The 22,376-nt window shown below is 46.4% G+C and overlaps 1 protein-coding gene across 2 annotated transcripts; it reads left to right on the plus strand.

Annotated features, from left to right (window-relative positions):
- Positions 1-3,945: 3,945 nt before the first annotated feature.
- Positions 3,946-21,970, plus strand: LOC100122887 (protein Skeletor, isoforms B/C). 2 transcript variants are annotated; one of them, XM_031931552.2, is made up of 14 exons: positions 3,989-4,144; positions 10,116-10,253; positions 11,057-11,129; positions 11,215-11,323; positions 11,903-12,065; positions 12,954-13,213; positions 17,819-17,918; positions 19,538-19,722; positions 19,820-20,164; positions 20,240-20,408; positions 20,547-20,740; positions 20,813-21,037; positions 21,120-21,272; positions 21,841-21,970. In XM_031931552.2, the coding sequence occupies exons 1-14, from the start codon at positions 4,057-4,059 to the stop codon at positions 21,853-21,855; spliced, it is 2,217 nt and encodes a 738-aa protein (XP_031787412.1). In that variant the 5' UTR covers positions 3,989-4,056; the 3' UTR covers positions 21,856-21,970. The 2 variants fall into 2 exon arrangements, with proteins under 2 accessions (XP_016841577.1, XP_031787412.1); XM_016986088.3 differs by lacking the exons at positions 17,819-17,918; positions 19,538-19,722; positions 19,820-20,164; ... (3 more) ...; positions 21,120-21,272; positions 21,841-21,970 and adding an exon at positions 14,649-16,571 and having other exon boundaries at positions 3,946-4,144.
- Positions 21,971-22,376: the final 406 nt, after the last annotated feature.

The raw sequence follows: 22,376 nt of genomic DNA on the forward strand, positions 1-22,376 counted from the left end.
GCCCTCTCGTGCACGTGTCGCGTTAAATTTACGATTCAACTCTCGGAGCTACGGCTGTCGATTCCGACGTTGGCTACCAGGACAATGAGCTTCCCCCCGCGCTAGCAATAACAATAACGAAAACGCATTTTCGAAGCGAGAGAGACGAAAAGCCGAAAGAGAGAGAAAGAGAGAGAGAGAGAGAGAGAGAGAGAGACGTCGCATGTATCGACTGGAATTCGCGGAGCTTCCGACGTTTGATTGAAATTCCGCTGTGAAAAGCTCTGCACTGTATACATATACCTATATACATGGGTACACAGGAGGGAGGAAACTTTGGCTCGCGATGTTTCTAGGTTATCTGAAAACTGCAACGGGAGCCGCTGCTGCACTTGAAATGCAGGGGGATTTGAGTGTCTCTCGACTATTGTCGTGTGTGTGTGTATAGCTTCGTCTCGTCCGGTCGTCCTCCTCCTCCTCTTCAAAGCCTTTTTGAATTGTCAACGCGAGACGAGTCGAGCAGATTAAACTTAATCGAAATACGAAATGAACTCCCGGGCTCTAGCTCTCTGTGTGCGTATATATATACATATAGTCGGTTTTGTGCGCGCGAGAGGCATTGAATGAAAAGGCGTTTTCGAATTCGCGCGCGCACGGGTTTTCAGAATCGAGGTGTATCTCGGAACGTCGACGGTTTCGTTGTTTATAAATATAGGGAAATATATAAGGTATCAATTAAGAAACGCGAAAATAGTCTCTCGTCGCCTTGAAAAAAAGCGACCGAGTTCCGATTGACCGTGAAGCGGATTTTTTCTTGTTTTCTCCAATTACAACCGGCCTCCAGCTTCGCGGAAAACTTTCAAAACTCGGCTTATTTTTAAAATTTTAGTTCCGCGCGGAAGTAATCCTGTAAGGCCTTAGCTCTCGCGTTACCTTGAATTTATTCGACGATTGTTTCACCAGTTTTCCCTCGTAGAAAATTAACGAGTGAAAACTGTTAAAAAGGTAAGTTTAGTTGACCATTATTATCAAATTTGAATGTAAAAAAATAAAGCAAAATATTGATAATATTTTATTGATGCGTGTCTATTATACCAACACAGTATTATTTTTAAGTTAAAAATTGTTTTTTCCTTTTTTCTTGCATTAAAACGTTTGCATGTTTTATTACAAATATTTCGATTTTTCACGATTGCAAGATATTTTTCTATAATTTCTGGATTGTAACATTTGACAAATTTCAAGCAAATGTTCTGTTTTATCTTGAGTTAATGTGTATATCTATGCATTTATAATGTTTAAACTCTTATTTATTTAAATTGTTAATCACAACATAACTAAGTGGCCCAAAACCGTTAACATTTCTACCAGGGTTTATATTTTCGGGAAAAAGGAGACGATACATCGTACAAAGACTTTTTCAACCTGTAGTATATACCAGTGTAAAATTTCAGTATACGAAACGGTACAGAGTTTTCGTCCGAGCTTTTTCAAACGCGAAGCAGATTAAACCGGGAGTGTCGAAATGAAATATGAAGCGAAACGGGCTTCATTTTTCAGCTCATACAGGTATTAAAAACACCCGAACATTTTCCAATGTTTACATACTCGGATCCCACCCGATTTAGCATCGCTTTCGTTTTCTAACTCTCGCTACCATTCTCTCGAGCAAAAAACACCTCCGAATCGTAATTGCAATCGCATATCTCTCTCGAGATCCTTATCGCATCTTGATTATCAAAAAACACGCACGCGAGCCTCCTTCTTTTCGCGCGCGATAATTACGCCGCGTGTATACAAGGCGGTTTCTAGGTTGGACACCCGCGATGATGATAAATTCGATGCAACAATGCTGTGTGTGTGGTCGTATGAAAGACTCGAGGAAGGAGCGAATCTCGGCCCCCATAGCTGCCGGAGCGTGACAAAATAGAGAACACGTCCGCGGCGCTCATTGTGCCGTCCACACGTGCTATAAGACACGAAGGAGGCTGCGGAGAGATTGCCATCGTCGATGTCTACGTACATAACACACCCAACATGTTTATACGCTTTTGCTAATTAAGCGGTTCGCCTCAGTGTATGTTAGAGCTGGCATAATTAAGCGTATATGAAAAAAAAAAAACCGAGGGATGAATTCGTAAGGCTGGTAATTTTTTTCCCATTATTCTCCAAGACACGACTCGCGTATAAAGGGGGATTGATTCACGCGAGAAATGTTCTCGTATGTGTGTGTGAGAGAGAGAGAGAGAGAGAGAGAGAGAAAGAGAGACGTGATGAAGTAACTATCGCGCTGCAGTGCCATGACCATGCGAATGATTTGTTGCGATAGCACGCGAGATCATGTGTATAGTGTATACAGGTTGAATGAACCGCGCTTGCGATCATTCCGCAGAGCGTCATTAGAGGAAGGTTTTGCATTTTTCATGCGGCATTGTTCGTATGTGTGTACAACGGCGCAGAGGATGAGTTTTCTTGAAAATAAAAACCGTTTTCATAAATTACAAGCGCATGAGACGAGATGTAATTCTTTTTTTTTTTTATTTTAATTGATTATATTGTGTTTTTTTTAACTGTATCTCGCTGACACTTGTACATTTCGTTCACAGATGAGCAGTGCGGGTAAGGCCAATTTTTACAAACCAGTATAAGCGACGATGGTATACTCCACAAAAATCAATCCTCTAAAAAGAACGAGGCTCGATGCAGCAAAGCGCGCGTCAATAATCATCGGCGAACGCTTACATTATACTTATACACATAGTCAAGCTTCATGGCCACAAGAGAGGGATCGAGAGAGAAAGAGAGACGAAAACGCAACTGACACAATTCGATAGATCGTCTCTCTCGCGTCGCGTCGTCGTTTTTTGCGGCGCTGCTTACTTTCGTTCTCGCCGGCGGTTGTAACATCGCAGAGCCGCGCGCCAAGAGTAAAAGTGAATCCTCATAATTGATTCCACGCAGCAGCGGCTCCTCGATGCGCTTCGGCTGCAAGTTTTTACTTCAAGTACAGCTGTTCGCGTTATCGTAGAGATTTTCCGAATTTTCACGGAACGATTTGAAAATCTAGGAAAAATCCAAACTCAGAGGGCTGCCCTACATAGAGACATACACAAAGCGCGAGTTGACTTGTATTTCCCATTGACCTGGCATGTGAATTTTTACTTTTCAAAGCTAGCGGAAGCTGCGGTAAAATCTCGTGTCAGTGCTCGCTTTTTTTAGCCTTTTACTTCCTACTCTTGATAAGTGTATAAAGATTCGTTGTGTTTACATACTCACGACCGCTAGTACCCGAGATACTTTAAAAAGAACTTTGCTCTCATTTCAGCGTAAAAAAAAATATTGTAACCATCTCGAGAAACCTGTAATCGCGGCTGGCCGTTTAATTTGTCAAACGAAAAACCACACAAAAGTATATCCACGTCGCAAACGTTATTACTAACCTTTCTCGTAATAATAACCCCAGCGGGTAGTTGTCGCGGATGCACCGCAAACTCGCGGAGAATCAGGCCAGAGCGAGCCGAAAAAGAATTGCGGTGTTTCCATAAGTGTGTACAATGTCGGTTACAAAAGCGCCAGCAAAATTAGCGGCATTACCTCGAAATTGCGCCTACTTTTCTCTCTCCCCGAAAATCGTTTCATTTCTGGCTAACCCCAAAAACTCGGTAGGATAAACAAACGACGTCTCTCTCTCTCTCTCTCTCTCTTGCTCTCTCTCTCTCTCTTGCTCTCTCTCTCTCTCTCTCTCTCTTGCTCTCTCTCTCTCTCTCTCTCTTGCTCTCTCTCTCTCTCTCTCTCTCTCTCTCTCTCTCTCTCTCTCTCTCTCTCTCTCTCTCTCTCTCTCTAAATAAAAGGATCGTTTATATACACAGATATATAGCGCAGCACGAGTTTGATGCGATACCGAGAGAGAAGAGGGGGAAGAGAGAGGCGCGAGAGAAAGAGGGCATTGCGCGAAGGTGGGAGCGAGCGAGAGAGGGACTTAAGGCCCGGCTGGTAGTGGGGGAAAAGCTGCAGCGCGCAGCGAAGCTATCTGAATGCCCGGCGGTGAGTTTCAGCGACAGTAAGCGAGAAGATACCATGACGCGATCACCTACACCGGCTCGGTGCTGCGGCCGCTCCTCGCTGGGCCTTCTAGTCACCACCGCGGTGCTTCTCGTCGCTGCGCGTGAGTGTTTTTTTTTACTGTATTTTATTTTATATAGTGCATTTTGTTTCGATAAATTATTTTAAACTATTTTTTTTTTAATTTCACTCGTTACAATATAATAATAGTTGTACGTAGCTATGGTATTAAGGAACCCGATCAGGTATAGCGCGAGCGGACATTCGCGATATATCGAATGTGACATTATAGCTCTCTTGCTCAATACTCGGGGTTACGTAAAAATTAGAAACGCAGATACTCGATAACATAAGCGCGGGAGAAGGAAGTATGAGGGTATGATCTAAAGTTTCACTGCGGCTACTAAGCGGCTTGAAATTAATTATTTGATTTTTTAAAAAATGGATAATCGGATGGTTTTCAAATGCGAGCGCGTTTCGGACTTTAAACATTCAAAACTAACCGGATGGCCTAATTATCCCGAGCAACATCTTTCGCCGCGTGTTTACGAAATGAAAGCGCATAATACAGTTACACTCGTATCGTTACGATTTTATCAAAACACATGAATATTCAAAAGTAATTACATAGAGATCGGTTCGTAGAAGTAATCACCGCCGGCATTAGCTGCGCTTCTCAACTCCAAAAATCTCTCCCCCATCGTCCTCCCGCAAATTTTCGAAATTCCACCTCACCACATCCCCCGCAGAGACGTTAAATCGTGCGCGTCGTGATTTGCCACAGCTATAGCTACCATCCTCCGGTGTAATGAACACGCGGCGCGCAATTTCAAAGCGGCGACGCTCATTTTCCTGACCAATCTTGCGGAATCTTCTTCTTCCCAACTCCGTCGACTCTGAAGGATATCTCGGCAATTCGACACGGCCACGACAGGAAATCGACGTGAATCGTGCCCCAAAGAATTTTTTTCTCCTTTTTTCTATTTACATCGTTACAACGTGTATAATTCTCGCCGAGAGAAATCGCTCGCCTGCTAATGTAATTACGATACACAAAGGCCTTACGCAAGCGCTGTTCCATAGCAGGAAGTCGCGTGCGCGCCGGTCCGAAAAAGAAGGTACAGACCGCAAGATCGAGGAGAGCGAAAAATTAACGGAGATATCTCGCGAAACAAAACACCTTGGTTCAGTGTCAATGTTGCCGGTCTGTTTCGCGGACGACTTTCGCGCGCTTTTTCTCGGCGGCTACGTTGTATATAAGGCACGCCTACTGCAATTAAACTTCCGCGACAGCCGTGGCATGGCTTCCTGGAGCCTTTGGGCTTTTCCTGGGCGGTACAAGCGGCTAGTCTCTTATCTTAATTTTAAGAATTAAGGAACTTCTTTTATTCTCTATTGGAATAACATCACTATGAGAAAAAGAACTTGGCGGCGACAACAACTTTCTTCCTCGGAGTGTACAGCATCGAAGAGAGAGAGAGAAAGAGAGAAAAAAGGTCGAGGCTTAATCGTCGCCGAAAAGTTTTTTCCGAGCGAACGGCCGATAATTCTCTTTCTTCGTCCGCGTCGCCTACCGGATTGTACGTGCCTTTTTTTTCTCTCTCCTTTTCGGATTGTCCCCTTGGACTTTTCTTCCAGCGACGTCGTCTTCTCCTTCATTTTTTCCTCGGCCCAAGCTCTCCGCTGTCTCCCTCGTCGCGTCAATCCGCCATCTATCGGACCCTGACAAATTGTCGCTCTGGATGAATTCCGAGAGAAAGGTGAATCTGCTTTCTATTTCCGTAGCCTTTTATTCCAAGATATACATTCGAAAGATTTTTTTTTAATCTTTCCCGACGTGCCAAACGCTCCGATCGCCCGACATGATACCGAAGGAGAAAAAATAATCACGAAACAGCCCTCTCTCTATCTCTCTCTTCTCGCGCGTGCCACAGCATTCTACCTGCTGATTACGCTCATCTCCTCGCGCGATTACGCGCCGGCGTTTTTTTCTCCTCCTTTCTATGGCTGCAGGGGGAGATCCTCTTCTTTACGAGACGCACTGGGCATCAGCGGTTAATGAGCGAGCGCCGAGGATAATAAGATGCTTAATGATTCTGACACGCTTCTCCCACGTATATACTTTTTCCTCTCTCTCTCTCTCTCTCTCTCTCTCTCTCTCTCTCTCTCTCTCTCTCTCTCTCTCTTTCTCTAGAGTCTACTGTTTACCGCGACTGCTTCCGAGAAGAAAAAGCGTTTCGCACTCCAATTTGATTCGCCGAAATGCAAGAGGAATGAAAAGCTCGAGGGAAAGAGTCGCGGCGAGAGATGAAAGAAAAAAGGATATTCGATTGCGGAACGCGTGTGATGGGACGGTAAATCGCGTTTGCATCAGAGCTGCGAGGACAGCTGTCGCAACGCGTGTAGGGGAGGAAGTGCAAATAGACGCGAGAAAGAGAGAGATGTAAAATAAAAAGCCGACTCGCGCGATAAATGAGGATTATTCGAGTATCGCGGAGATTTGTGTCGGGAGATTTGTATACAGGCGCGGGTTTCTCAACCGATCTTGTCGCCGCGACTGTCTTGGTACATCTGTGCGTGTGACTCTTTGTCCCGCGCGAGAGTTGTGGCGCGGACTGCATTAATCGGCTTCGATTCTCGGAAACTTTCGATTTCTTTCGAAGACATTCTTCTTTCTCTCTTATGCATAAAGTGTGCGAAGATTACACCGTGAAAATATTAATTTCGCTCGCGCAGCCTTGATTCTCTAGTGGATTGTGCGTTAGTCAGCAGATTTATATGCCACTTCGTCTCTTATTCTGCAAAATGAGTAATATTTTCTCGTTTCGTCATCGCGAATGTATATCTGACGTTTAGAGACGGTTTATTTATGATTTACGCTAACGACGACCCGAGTACACTCGTACGCGTTCCAAGCAATTATTCTCCGATAAAATCTTTCAGTTTATTCTCCATACGCGTTATTGTAAATAATTCCGCTGATCCGAGCGAAAGAAGCGATGATCCACAATCGATCGATAATTACACAACGCTAATTTCCCACGCACACGTGTGCAAAAAATAAGAAGAAGTATAACCGAAGAAAATTCTCTCTCGTCGCGCCGAGTCATCATCGCATAATCGATCGGATCTCTTCGAGAGCGTATACCTCGCGCAGGATAATAAACGAAATACTCCTCGGATACACGTATAAGCGTTGCGACACTCGCACGAGCATATGTATAAGCGAGCCGCCAATTACGTCGTCGCTTGCTTTCTCCTCGCGGGAACTATACACGCGTTTATATGCTGGAAATGTCAAGGGTTCACTGACTCACATTCTTTTCTCGTCGACGAGAGGAGGATTTCTTCTCTCTCGGATGTGTGTGTAAGCGTATGAGTTACGACTCTCAGCGTTCGAAATCTCCTCGATAAATAATCGTTATATCCTCTCAAAACAGCGTAACGAGTCGGTCATCAAGCCGATCTCTCTCTCTCTCTCCGTTCAATTTGAATCGACGCATTCCGTATTCGGCTCTCGTCGCAGCTGCTAATTCATGACGCTGAATTTGTGCAGTGTATATAGGTGTGCGATATCACGAGCGCGTCAAGATATATCCCGAGAGTATGATCAATCGAACGTCGCGATCAATCACGGTATACGCGTTGCTTTTCATTTTGGCGGCCAGGGCTAATGATCGCGCGATGGCAGCTATGTATACGCGGCAAGTGTAATTTGCTTTATTACTTGCAGTTTTTCGTGAGGTGATGGCCGATGTGGGTTAGATGAGAGAAATTGCGGGAAGTGTGCGGATACGTTTGTTTATCGGCTGTGGATTAGCAACGAATTTCACATTTTTGTGATTGTTGAATCATATTTTCGAGTCACAATCCAGTGCGCACTTCTCACTCTCTCTCTGCGCGAGCCGCGCGCGGAACCGAAGCGCGACGAAACAATGACGCCGCTGTGCACCTATAAGGCTGGTACAGCAAGAAGAGCGAGAGCCAAAAGCGGAGCACAGCGCGGTGTGAGTGTATTAAAGGCGCGAAAACCGCAAGGCGCCGGGAATCTAGGTAAACGTGCGTGAGCCCCGGTAAGTGCACAAATATGTGCACTTTCTGCGAGTGCATTTCAAGTGTGCGATAGAGCGAGAGAGAGAAGCTAAAAATAGATTGGATAGATGGCAAAAAATGGGTCGGCCATTAGTTCGAAGCGCCGAGAGAGAGAGAGAGAGAGAGAGAGAGAGAGAGAGAGAGAGAGAGAGAGAGAGAGACAGAAAGATCTCTTTCTTTTGGTTTTTCAGCTCGAGTGCGACAGCGGATGGGTTATACGTTTTTTGAAATTACATTTTTATTAATTACACGCGCAACTCTGATGACGCATACTGGGATAAATTTACCGCCAACGTGTAATTAACGCGTCGATCGGTTTATTAATTTCAAAAATTTATACAATAAACGTCGGGATTAATGAGCACCGAGAGCTTATCTTTATACGCGAAGCTCGTGAAAAATAATGTTTCCGTAAATAAATTGTAACAACGTCGATAGTACAGCGCGTTAATAAACTTTTCAATTTTCCCGCGCTACCTCTCGGCGAACTTATACATCCTAATGTAGCTCCTTATTCCTTAACTATTTCCATTTCCACGAAAGCGTCGAATCCAGGCCACAGCTGTAGAGTAGCGTCTCGCTACATTAGCAACAATAATTCATCGATCTCGAGAGAAAAATCCACGTCCAGCCCATCAGCGCCTCCGTGTCGATAACGGGAGAAAGCCGAACTAAACGGTCAGCGTCCCGGATTCGCGCACGGAGAAGCTAATTAATCGGTATAAGCTCTCGGTGCAGTGCACTGCTCCTTTAATTAAAACACCGAAGGATTACGCGTCCGCTTGCGCTCCGACACGTGATATGACGGAGTTTTGTTACTCTAAGGGTGTATGTCCGATGCTTTTTTTTCTTTCATCCTCGAAATCGAATAAATTGTCCCTCGGCTCCTCGTGCGCGCGCAAATAACGAGTATAAACGAGCCTCGACGACGCATCGCTCGAATCCAGGGTAACGAACTCAGTCGTGAAGAGGCTGTGTGTATGGGTATAGACGTAACGAGAGAGGAAAGCCTCTGCGTGGAGGTAAATAACAGTCGACGCGATTCAAAGAGCCGAAGGTAACGAACGATCGCACGTCTGCGTGGAGTTTCGAATTTCGGTACTTTTCTCTGTATATGTGTGTGTATTTATTCGCGAAAGTCTTGTGGACGACTTGCCGCGCACGTTTCGTTCTACTTTTGTCTCCCGAGTTTATTGCTTCTTCCATACAGCTGCTACTGTTTCGGCCGAGGGTTTAGGTAGTCGATACGATGTTACGAACGTATGTGCTGATGTCTGACAATAGCCGTCTGTTTCCACTTATAATCTCCGTGCTTCTCTATTTTTCGCTCGACCGAGACGATTCGAATTAATTGCTTCTCGAAATCGTCCCGAGGAAACTAGGCCGTGGAAGTATATCGCATACGAAAACAAAAGGAAACGAAAATCCCCCGATGACTCGTCTCTCTCGGTTCACCCCATGCCCATTATATCGTCTCCGTCACTCGACGACAACGTCATCGGACTGCACACACACACAGACACAGACACACACACATACACATAGAGTCTTCCTCTCGGCATAGTTCCGAGTACTCATGCATTTTCCGTCGAAGCGACCCTAACGAGGAGAGAAGGCCTCGTTTTGCATGAGGAGAGAAAAGCGATCGGGCAGCGACGTATGTATACGCACCGTTAGCCAGTAGCCGTACAAGGCTGTCTCTGTGTGCGCATTATGTCGAGCTGCAATTCAGATACCAGTCGACGAGAAGTCGTGGATCTTAATTACCGACGAGATACTCTCTCTCCGGGTGGGCCGAGTAACGAGATGAAGCTTGATCCGGCCTAATTTTGAATTTTCCCGCGCTTAACGGCCCGTTACGCGTTAACGCCTCGATCCGATCTGTGTTTACGATTGCGTAAACGGCGAGAGACGTTGCGCAAAAAGAAAGAAAAACAAGACAAAGTGGATGTAATAACGCTCTGTCCTCCTTGTAATTACAGAACAATGCAGCGCCGCGTACTACGGGAAACTCATTGGCAAGCTATCTCAACTTCATCACGGAGTCAGCGGCGAAGTTTACGCAGTCGATGCCAGGACGCTCTTCATCAAAGACTTTACGTACGACGGCGAAGGGCCAGGTATGTATACTTGCGAGGGAGAAAACTTGCCGAGTGGCTGTGTAAGCTTTTATACGGCTATTTCGTGGCTGTGCAGACGACGTGGGTTACGTAAATCAAGCGCGGCTGTTTTCGTTTGTTTTATTTTGACAATGTGAACTTTCACTCCGATACACAGACTTTCCTGGATAATTACACAGCGGACCTGTTATATTACAAGATTCGCGCGCAAGATAAATTTAATAAAATTATACACCAGAGCCGTTATACTAGCTCCATTAACATACATGTGCGTGCAGAAGTGCGTACACAAATTACGCCGAAAAATTCCGCGAATTCTCCCGCGCACACGTGCGATCGGAGCTCACTAGGTCAAACCTGGTCACAACAACAGCCCACGCCACACCCACTGATACTCGCACGGTCCAGCGCACATCGGCAAAAAAACCGCTGCACTCGCGGATCCCACGATATATAACTTTCATCGCTCCAGTGCACGTATACACTATATATGCAACACATCTTAGGCGTTGGCCGCGTCGCGCATATATAGATGTGTGTGTGTAAAAAGGGGAGAAAAGCCGTAAACTTTCGCTGCAGCGTTATTATCGCGAGAACCAGTTTCTCGCGTTTTGTCGCTCGCGCGCGAGAATATTTTTGCAGCCGCGAGAAAGCAGATGCAGTACGAGATATAATGGGACTTTCGAAGGAATCTCGATTTTTACGAGTCTAGTACGCGTAGTAGCTTCGATGATTTGTTTGCCAGCTCGCTCGTGAAATTGCTCGATTTGGTTAAGAATTTCACGAATAATTTCTGTTCGCAGCCGCTTACTTCTACGCCGGCCACACGAAGATCGTCGGCAACAACGGATTCAAGGTCCGGGATGAGCGCGGAACGTGAGTATAATTAAGGATTGTATGTGTATTTTTTTTTCGACTGGAGGGTTATACGTGTAATGGTGGATCGTTTTTGGAAACGCAGGACGAACGTCCTCAAGCGCTACAGGAAGAAGGACATCACCCTGACGCTTCCCGAGGGCAAGACCCTGGCCAACATCAAGTGGTTCTCCGTCTGGTGCGACGAGTTCGCCGTGAGTTTTCCTCTGAATTCCTAATCGAGCCGTTAACTAAAAATAAACAACAGCACACACAGCAGCTGCGGGACGGAAATCTTAAAGGCTCCGCGCATACACTCGGCTCACTTAGTCCGAGCATTACGCTCGCCGCTCCAGATTCGCGGCCGCCATAAAGCCTGCAGCGTGCACGCATAATCCGGGCCGCGAGCACAGCTCTCTCTCTCTCTCTCTCTCTCTCTCTCTCTCTCTCTCTCTCTCTCTCTCTCTCTTACTCGTATAACGAAGTGCCCGGTTAAAGCGCTGAATTATATTACGGGTTCTCGGCACGCCACTGAGGTTTTTAATTTTCCGTCCCGCCTCGTCTTGTGGAGCGTGAAAATCACGCCCCTCCGCACGCCAGGCTTGACATTCAAAATTCAGGCTCCGGAAAATCGAGAACTGCCTGTGTGTTATAACGTCACGCCTAGTTGGGACGGCGAGTGTTGTGTGTATATGCTCTGATTAAGATTTACACCTTTACGCTAGTTCGACCTGTTTATCAATGGTTTGAGTAGAGGGGGTTAATTCAATGCACATCCTTGATTCTCCAAACAGGTGAACTTCGGCGACGTGAAGATCCCTCGCAACTTCGACTACCCGAGGCCGCAGAAGCTTGAAGGCTTGAGTGGTATCCATGGGGTCAGCTCCGAACCGGCCGTCGTCGTCGACGCCCAAACCCTTCTCATCCCGAGCTTCAGCTACGACGGCACCGCTCCAGGTAGGCATAATCAAGGGCACAATCGAGGGCCTTATTATACCGCACAAGGAAAGAAGTGAGAGACGTCATATAGGGAGATTATATCACAATATCACCTATATTGTCGCTCACGATCGTTGATTATTAAACACTGTTTAAGTTTTTCTATTATTTTTTTACACACGAACATATTATTATATTTTTATACGAGCAACGAGATCCAACTCTATTTTGGTTGGTAATCCTTGGCACTTTTTCTCGTTTATTTATTCTTCTCCTTCAAAACGACGCAAATTCATGTGATTCACGACAATGTACACCACGATTCGCACGCTTTGTAAAACGAGAACACGAGGAGGATCCAGCGTAAATCATGTACAACGCAATAAATATCATTTCTAGAATAAATACGACACCTGCATTTCAGTCAATGCACCCTGTATGCATAACATTACAGTTCAACTCTCGAGGAAATATACAGGGGCTAAATTGTTGCCCTGGAATTCCAAGGTAACCCCGATTAAGCTCACTCTAAAGCTTTCATATTATACTCCCCCATTCGGGATAATTCCAAAACGATGCGGAGACACTCGCAATTAGCCCGAATATACTCTTGCTTTCGCGCGAAATTCCAAGCTTTATGGTTCAAAATCGGTGTCCTGATAAAAATTAAAGCGTAGCTGAAAACACCCTCAAGAAAAAGGGACGAATTCAAATGTAAAAAACTTGCATCTCTTCGAAGCTACGTTACACAAGTCTTTTAAAACTAACTGAAAACACAAGCTCTAATCGGCCGTGAAATAGAGAGGTCTCGAGACAACCCTCTAGCTTACGGCTATAGCTTCCCCTGCCCCTTGAAAAGCCAGACCTAAAGCTCACCCACTAATCGACGAATTGCTCCCTCAACAGACGCCAAATTCTGGGTGGGCGCGGGTCCGTCACCTTCTCCCCAGGGTATCCGCGTACCCGACGAGAACGGCAAGGAGGTGCCGCTTCGCCGCTACGACCGCAAGACCATCGTCCTCACACTACCCGGTGACCTGACCGTCCACCAGCTCGGCCACTTTGGAGTCTGGTGCGAGGCCTTCGCCGTCGACTTCGGACACGTCCAGATCCAGCAGGGCCTCAACGTACCGCCTTCGCTCAAGATGCTGGGCATCTCGCCACAGGTGAGTCAGCTTTCGATTATTCTCTTTCTTCTACGGGATATGCCCCGATTTTCTTTGTACGAAACGGCATCGAGAAGTGGGTCGCGAATAAACGTAAAACTTTCCGTCGAATGCAAACGTAAAGCAAAAAACGACGACAACAACGACGATGACGAAGACTGGAAGCTATACACGTATAGAGGAATTCCGCGAAACTCTTACGCATTCCATGTATACATCAGAGCTGTGCAGGAGTACTTTTCGTTAGAGCAGCTGCGCTCGCGTATTTGCTTTCGGATGGTTTGTTTACGAGCTTCTTCTCTCTCGGCAGTTTTTTGCGCGCGAATATAGAACGCGCGCCGGCAGTAAATCAAAGTACTGCTACGTAGCTTCGAACTTGCCTCTCTCGGCTTCTCCCATGATAACACGCATCGATTCCACGCGAGCTTCCCTCGATTCGAAATAATTAAGAAAAATCAGCTCCCCTCGCAGAAATCGGTCACCAAGGGAGCAGCGCCCTGGCGCCTAAAGGTCTCTGCGAAAAGAGGGCAATCGAAGTCGGCGACTCGCCGGCTACTTTTCCCCCTCTATATACTCCTTTGTGCAAACACAGAGAAGAGCGCACATGGCGTCTCTCTATCTCGTATCGGATGCTGCAGTCAAAGCGAGAGCCGCGCGCGCGGAGACGGGGAAAAGAGAGCCAGCGGATTGTTGTCTTGTCACCGCGACGTACCATTTTTTTTTTCTGTTTGTTTGATACTTTAGTAGAGAAAATGATAATTCCTCGCGTAGCTCTAAGCGAAGGCTGAAATTCCCGATAAGAGCCGGGCTGCAACGTACACACAACGCGGCAAACTTTCGGGACGAAGTGCAAAAAAAGGCGACGCAAACACTGTTGGCTGTCTGTGAAAAGTTGACCGAGCGACTTTCTTGCGGGCGTGCGGCTGCTGCGAGAAAGCAGGAAAAAGCTGCGCGGCAAATTGCCGTGGGTATCCCTGATAGCGTGAAATTAGCTTTAAACGGTGTATAATCTATGCGATAATTGAGCGCCGCGAGTTTTCTGCGATTTATTACCTTCCCAGTTAGATCCCAACGTGTACACACAGCTAGTTTGAAAAATCAGCGCTAAAATATACACGATTACGTGCATCGGAGCGACGCACGTGGGATAATGCTCTGCGCTCGCTACTCGAGCTCTCGTAAATTTAACCATCCGAGAGAGGCGTCGATTTCTCCTTGTTGTCGTCCCTGTACCTCGCAGAGATGTAAAATGGCCCGCTTTCCAATCGCCCATACTCGGGGCTTTTTCGCCTGTCCTGAACTGGATCCTGGAGAGCTGGAACCATGACCGTTTTCACCACGTTGGCCTTTGCACTATACTCCGTACCACCTCGACGACAAGAGCGAGAAAAAAGAGAACCACAAGCTAAGCTGTCTCTGTCCTTGTGTGTTGCAGAATGCGCGCGGAGGGCAGGGACAGGGCTTGACACCGGCACACTCACACAACGTCCAAGAAACCTCACAGCTGGCGGCTCTCGCTCAGAGCAGCCTGGCGCTCCAGCAGCAGCATCAAGACCAGCACCAGTACCGGCGTCCGACGACGTACCGGCCTCTGCTCGTCCAGCGCCGAGACGGTCCAGCTCCTGGGACATCCGACGTCCAGATCGTCCCGGCGCTGGACTACAGAGTGCCGCTGCTGGCTGCCGATGGCATAGTCGCCAGGCTGCACCAGCTGAGGGCTAACGTACAGGACGACGGGGAGTTGATCGGTTACACGGGCTTGCAGCAGCCCAGCCTCGCTCAGAGGAGGGTCGACAGAGGTGGTGTGGCCCAGAGTCAACCGGTTCAGGCTCACGCCAGGTTCCAGCAGTATCAGGGCAGGCAGAAGCTCGAGAGCTACCGCGTGCAGTATTAAGGGACTGTGCGAGCGAGTGGATCGGTTGGGAAACCGTTGAGAGTGGAAGGGGTCGTTGTCGCGCGTGTGTGTTCGGCGGAAGTATCGGAAAACCGTCAGAGGAGTCTTCCCCATCGCGAGCGAGCAATTCGTTTTCCGCTGAGAATTTTACGCCGGCACAGCTGGGCTGCTTCGTGTACGTCTATACTTTTCCGGGGGGCAAACTTTGGGGGAAGCTCGATGAAAGGGATGCTGCACAGGGAAGTATATATTGTTGTTCAAACGAACCCAAATTTTAAAAAAGGGAAATTTCAATTGGATCAGCCGCGTACAACTAGACACTCGTGTAAAGACGCGCGAGTCGTTTTCCTTTTCCTCGAGTAGCGAAACCGCACGCGAAATGTGTCTCCCGGCTTTTCAATTAACATTCCAGTCTCGCTTTTCCCACGAGCGTCAAAGTCCAGAACTTGAATTTTAGCTCCCTTCCTTTCCGCGCTGCTTTCCCTTTTGTGTACATTTATTTAGCGCAGAGTGCTAATTCATCGGACACGACTACTATCCTTTTCTGCGTCTCGTAAAAAACGAAAGTGTATTGCTTACGCAGTGTGTTCCAGTTTTTGGTTTGTGAATTCACTTCCACTTCGCGATTCGGAGAAACGTATATGCGAATCTTGTTGGAATCTAAGTGAAGATCCTTACGGCGGCAAACCCATCGGCCTTGCTGGCACCGCAGAATGCGGCGCTGATTATTAATAGGGTCTCGGGGCGACACCGTAGCAAAAACCGGCCGCGGCTTTACTTATCTCGCGACGCGAGCTTACACGCAGCGAGTTTTTACGCTTGTGGGACATTCATCATTCGTTTTATGATCAGGCGGTTGATGATTTTGAGGTGACAATGACACTTTTGTTCTCAGCGGTTTTTTTTTTACAGAGGGTGGTTCAAAACTTTTAATTGTCTTCTATATATTCTCAGTATTATAAGGTTTATTCAAAGAAAACCTTTGACGTATTTTTTAAACTTAATTTTTCACGATTAAAAGCTCCTTCGCATACCCGTACATATTTCCAGTGTAAAATCCGTTATTAAACGTTAACACACCGCTGACTCGAATAACCTACATATCAAGCTTAATTAATAAATTTGCGCGTTTTTTTTTTTTTTTTGGATTTTCAAGTTGATATAATCAATGATGTATTTTCAGTATTTATTTTCGTTAGAACTCATATACACAGCTTTTATCGGAAAACCCAGGAAAATCAGGATAATTAGAGTTTATTGATAAAACATGCATCGGAATAGAGCAAAATGTACACGCAAACTCTTCGCGTCCAATATAACATTATACAAGCTTCCATCGAATTTCGATTTGTATACCTTTATAGAACAGTATGGCTAAAATCCGCAAGTCACGCCTATCTGTGACTAAATCAGTCCTTTTTTGCACCGTATTTATCACACTCGCTACGCTCGTGCGCTAACCTCACGGTGCAAATAAGGACTACTTTAGTCACGAATAGGCGAGACTTGCGGATTTTAGCAGTCTGTGCTATAGAATTTTATACGATACTCTTAACTTAAATGGTTCAGTTTTACACGGCGCTTAGCGCCCTCGCTGCGCTCGGGTGCTAACTGTGCCGTATAAAAACGAATCATTTAAGTCACACGTATTGTAATGTACTATTTCAGCGAATTCGCAAGTTGGAATCAAAAAATAAATACTCACGCGTATCGTGACTTTTTTCTGTGTAACGTACGAATATACTCACAATGTTTATTTCGCGCGTTCGACGCTGGTGGAAGCGTCTGCGTTTTCGTGAAGAGGAAAAACGCGGGAATGTGTATTATATGACTCTCGGAGAGGATTAATTATCTTCGCGACTGTGATAAGGGAAATCGATTATTGGATTGTATCGTCGATATGGAAGTAGAGGAGAAATTTCATGGCCAGTGTTTTTAAGCTTTAACTCTCTGTAATTTATATTTTAGCGTAGTTTGTAGTGATATAGTGATATATTTTTTTAATACAGAGTTTTTATATATATTTTTTATACCAATTTTTTCAAAGGGATACATTTCTGTACACAACGAGATTATTTTTATACTTTTCGTACAGAATTGAGATTTTTCAGCTGCACTATAGCAGAGATGTATTATTTTGTATACGATTATACCATATATTTTTGTACTGCACAGTATTTTTTCCGAATAAAACGTACGTAATTCAAACAAAAAGCAAAGTTATATGTACGTTTGACCGACTTTCCCCTCCGATTTATAATAACAGGGAGCCGCGTGTTTTTTTGATCACGATGTTATATATTTAATTAGGTTAATCTATCGCTATTGAAAATCAATGCAGCAGCAGCCGATGACGCACTGAATATTCAGTGCACTATATACGCGCTTACACGTCATATTTCGACCTACTATAACAACCTCTGACGTTCGATTTTTGAACTGAAAAATGAAAAAGCTCTTGTTCTTCTCTATAAAAAGCTCGTTTGAAATCGAATCCATTGTGTCGCGACTGCAATTACGGCTCCGCCGGGCTATTTACAAGTTGGTCCAATCTAATTGACGAACTTTCGACTTTACCCGATGTACAGAGTCGCGCAGCTGACTTCTCGCTCTCGTCGTTGCGGCTACAACTACTTTTAGGTTTTCCCATGTACTGCATTGCTCTTTTTTATCGGAGAGAGTCTAGTTTTATCTCTGCCCTGTTCTTACAGTCGAAGCTGAACTGCGAGGTCCTGGAGGACGGTCTGGCGTTCGAGGTTCGATGGGCCGTGGCCGGAGACAGCATCGTCGTTCAACTTGTCGGAAAGCTCGGTAAGTTTCGACTTATCTATTCTGTGCTTGGACTTTTACCGTATGCATGGAGATTTTATTCTTAAAAAGCCGATTATAGCAATTAACCCGGCACAATAGACGATCTAAAAGCTAACAGCAACAAAACAACACTAACGATCGTAACCGCGTGTAATCAACACCCTTTGAAACCCCACTATACGTTCACCCAAAACCGAACGGCTAATCAAGTCACGTAAGCAAGCTCCTCATTGTTCCTTTCCACGCATCCACGGAATGAAAAAAAAGAGGCAATACCTGCAATCTCTTATTCTCGACCTTCGACGACGCAGCGGAAGACGACGTCGCTATCTCTCAGCGATGCGGCATATAACTTTCGCCGTGACGACGACGCGCGTATCGATTTCCAGCCGAGGCTCGTTATGTAAGCCGATTCGTTCCAGAAAGCCGCGAGCGAAATATACATGTTAGTCCCGCCGTCGTTATGCCGATGCTCTTCGTTTGCCTAATTAAAATCGGGAGGCACGTATAGGTGGACGATTGATTGACGCTGGAAAGACGAGATCGGGTTTCGGAGATTTTACTCGCTGCGGTGGTTGGTTAATTAGCCGGTGGGTGTATGGTTTCGATGAAAAGCGATAGTTTTAGATGTAATAAGTTCCAGAATTCGGTATAAGAGCTCGAAGCCAAATGACGGGGAATTTATTTTCCAGAACATTGGCATTTACGAGAGTCCGCGGATTATTTGAATATCTCGGCGACGCTTGAAATATCCGAGCAATTATCTTGATTGGAAACTTAATCGGATTATTTTATAATCCGCGAGGCTAAAAAAAAACGATACTCCTAAGGCAGGATCGTCTTGGGAGGCTGCAAAAACTCTTAGCTTATTGCAGAAGTTTAATGAATTATTATAATTTTTCCGTGCTGCCTCGTTGTATATTCGTTCGAAAGAGAGGATTATGCCAATTTTCATTACGCGCATTTTAAACCGAGCCCGCGCAAAAAATGATTGCCTGTACACAGCGGAAAATCGATATATTGTACCGACGCAGATCACGAGTATCTCGCTAATTAATCGTTGGCGAAATACGCAGCGGATCCCCTTTTCCGCATAATCAGCAATTAAAAAGAAAAAAAGCTTCTTTGAAGAAAGTAATTTCCTTAGGAGAAAAAAAATATTCTAATAAAATCCCGTCCGTAGCCGCCAGAAAAGGTAAACGATGTTTTCTCGCATCTTCAAAAAAAAAAGAGAAGAACCAGACGAGCGAGCAGAAAGCAACCTCATCCCGGTACATATCGTCGTCAATCGCCTCTCTCCTCTGCGACCGTTGCGAAATGCAGCCGAGGAGAAAGGTGTATAGCTATAAGCTGTATACGCGTGTGCGCCTCGGGCACGTCCGTGTCTGGAGCTATGCTGCATATCACACATGTATGGGTGTATCGCGGCAACAACGACACTTTCACCGATACAGCTGCGTTGATTGATTCGATCGATTGGCTTTTTAGGGAAATAGCGTCTTTGACGTGTTTTGGTGATTTTGGTTACGGGAAATGTAAATATTTACTCGGATATGCAGCATCGAAGCCGATTAAAAAAGAGAAAGCCTGTATATATTCAAAATTCATGTCCGTTGCAGACAATAACCAGTACATGTCGTTCGGTCTCTCTGCCGATCCTAAACGCAGCGTCATGGTCGGGGGCGATGTCGTCGTCGCTTGGGTTGACAAACAGACGCTTCAGGGCTACGCCGTCGACTATTTCCTGGATGCCAAGTCCCAGTGTTCCGGTGGGCGGGGAAGCTGTCCCGATCTCAAGATCCAGGTATGCATAACGGTTTCATCTCATGTTCCGAACCGAAAGTGAAATCGGCTACAAGGTTCGTTCGTCATTGAAAATAAAATTTAAATTTTCACAACAGGACAACACGAACTCGGTGCGTTTGCTGAACGCAGCGATGGTCAACGGTTACAGCATAGTGACGTATCAGCGACCCTTGAAAGCCAGTGACGAGCTTGACCGGCAAATTTACACGAATATTTCACAAGCGGTGATCTGGGCGATCGGACCACTGAACGACAAGGGCGAGGTCAGCTTCCACAGCAACTACCTCAAGGGTGATCGGTTCATCGAATTCGGCAGACCACCGGCGTGGAACTGCCCTGTTCCCGAGCTCCAGGAGGCCCAGCCCCAGCAACAGCATCAAAACAGGGTGCAGCTGCAACCACAGCAGAGCCAGAAGCTCCAGGAAGATAGTTACGCACAGGTACGTAAGAGAGCAATGAGTTGTCATACAGGAGAATATGGTTATTCTTGTATTTTACAATTTGCTAATTTGTAGGTCGCGCCAACGACGAGACGACCCCACAGGCCACAGGCTACCCCGGCACCAGCTCCCAGGAATGGCGCTTGGGAAATTCCACCGATCGAGTGCTACGAGCCGGAGGATGGCGTCCTCTACGCCCAGATGGGACCCACCGGTGGTAAACATGGTTACCCGGCTATCACTGGTACGCATTACATAATTACTTGATAATGATAGTATAAGGCGAAATTGATACAAGATTGAAAACAGATTAAAGTCTGATCAATCCAAGGGTATGTGAAAACAAGAATTTAATAGGGGCGTCGAATGCTTAATATGACAGGTCACGTGGGCTGGGGAATTTCCTGGTACATTAACGGTCTGCTGATCCCCGAAATCCACGTGGTGCGTGGCAAGGAGTACAGCTTCGTTGTCGAGGGTGGAAATGACGAGGACAAACCGGCCCGCTATCATCCCTTCTACATTACCGACGATCCCGTTGGTGGTTACCAGCACAAGACGCCCGAAGAACGAGCGGTAAACACTTTTGACTGGTAGAATGGATAATTCAAACGTGGAACGTAAATTAAAATGTTCTTAAAAATGCAGAATGTGACGATCTTCGCTGGAGTTCGCCGACAGCGCGGCGTAGTACGTCCCACCGGTGTTGGCCGTCTCTGCAACTGGGTTCCTGACCAGAGCCAGCCAGAGGCTGATGAGTTCACTTCCTTCGGCGCTTACCAGCGCACCTTGACACTTGAGTGCGACCCAGGCGAGCCTGGAATCGTCACCTGGACACCCGACAAGAACACACCCGACACCGTCTACTACCAGGTGAAACGTCGCTTTGAATTGAAAATATTATTGGTACTTGAATTCTCGAACACTCGATAATCCAAAATAAATTTTGCCACAGTGCTTCACTCATCGCTATCTGGGCTGGAAGATCCACGTGCACGACAGCTGTGACACCCAACGCGGCTCGGCCAGTGAACAACACGAGGTCAGGGTGTCTCCCAACGATCAAAAGGACAGCTACCAGCCCGTGGATCTGGACACCGGTGCCAGTGTAAGAGCCAGTCCGAGTAAGGTAACGCCGTCGCCGGAGTACTTCCAGCGGCATCAGGAGTACGCCGCTCAGGACTACGAATACTCGCGTGGCCAGGCGAATCATCATCATCATCCGCAGCTTCTTCATCATCATCACCATCATCCGCAATTGGCGACTAATAATCCCGGCAAGCTAATAACAGGTCCTTATCTTCGCGATCACCATCAGCTTCAACATTACTTTTACAATCATCATCATAACGCCAATAACAACTACAATAACAATTACAACCGCAATGTCCCGCAACTAACCCACGTGCAGCCCTCGTATATCGAGGACCAGCGCCGCTCGCCTACTAAACTCGCCTACGACGCCATAAACTATATAATCCAGCGCGAAAGTAACAATAACGATCGTCATCAACAACACTACCATCATCAGCATCATCAGCATCATCATCATCCGCTGGCTTCGTCATCGCCATCATCCCTGGTCCACGTCGTCCAGGAGCAGCTCAGCGACGGCACCGAGTCTCCCGATACCGATCCCAAGCAAACCGATTTACAATACTCTAAACCCATTGCAGATCAACACCAAGTAGTGAGGCGACCAGCGGCTGTTCTGGTGAACCAGGTGATGGGCACGCCGATGCGGGTATCCTACTCTGTACCCGTCACCGCTCCGCAGAACGTCGTCTACACCAGGACGCAGACGCAGAACATCAGAATGCAATCACCAGCACCACCTCAGATGATGTTCATGCAAAGAAAACCACCCCAAGCTCCGTTGACCTCGTACTTCCAGGCTGGCAGACGACCGGTGTCCGTAGCTCCGGTGTATCAATCTCAGATATCAGCTAGTTCAATCATGCCGGTATCTAGAGCACCGGTGTTATACGAAAGGAAAAAGGCGTACAAGGGTCCAATGCTGTCTAGGATGCAAACAATTGGTAAACATGGATACCACAGTAATCCTTATCCACACTACTATCACCATCAGCCGACAAAGTTGGTGAAGGTCGAGCCCAAGCAACAACAGAGATCGAAGATAGAGGCTAAGACTGTCCAGAACGACGCCATGCCGACAGAGCACAAGACCAGTCTACTGAGACCAATGATGATG

Source organism: Nasonia vitripennis, chromosome 5, assembly GCF_009193385.2.
Source record: "Nasonia vitripennis strain AsymCx chromosome 5, Nvit_psr_1.1, whole genome shotgun sequence".
Classification (NCBI taxonomy): domain Eukaryota; kingdom Metazoa; phylum Arthropoda; class Insecta; order Hymenoptera; family Pteromalidae; genus Nasonia; species Nasonia vitripennis.

Coding starts and splice junctions, on each gene's coding strand:
- LOC100122887 (XM_031931552.2), top strand. CDS start 4,057: ATGACGCGATCACCTACACCGGCTCGGTGCTGCGGCCGCTCCTCGCTG. Junction 20,165..20,239: donor AGGAAGATAGTTACGCACAG/GTACGTAAGAGA, acceptor GCTAATTTGTAG/GTCGCGCCAACGACGAGACG. Junction 21,038..21,119: donor CCGACACCGTCTACTACCAG/GTGAAACGTCGC, acceptor ATTTTGCCACAG/TGCTTCACTCATCGCTATCT.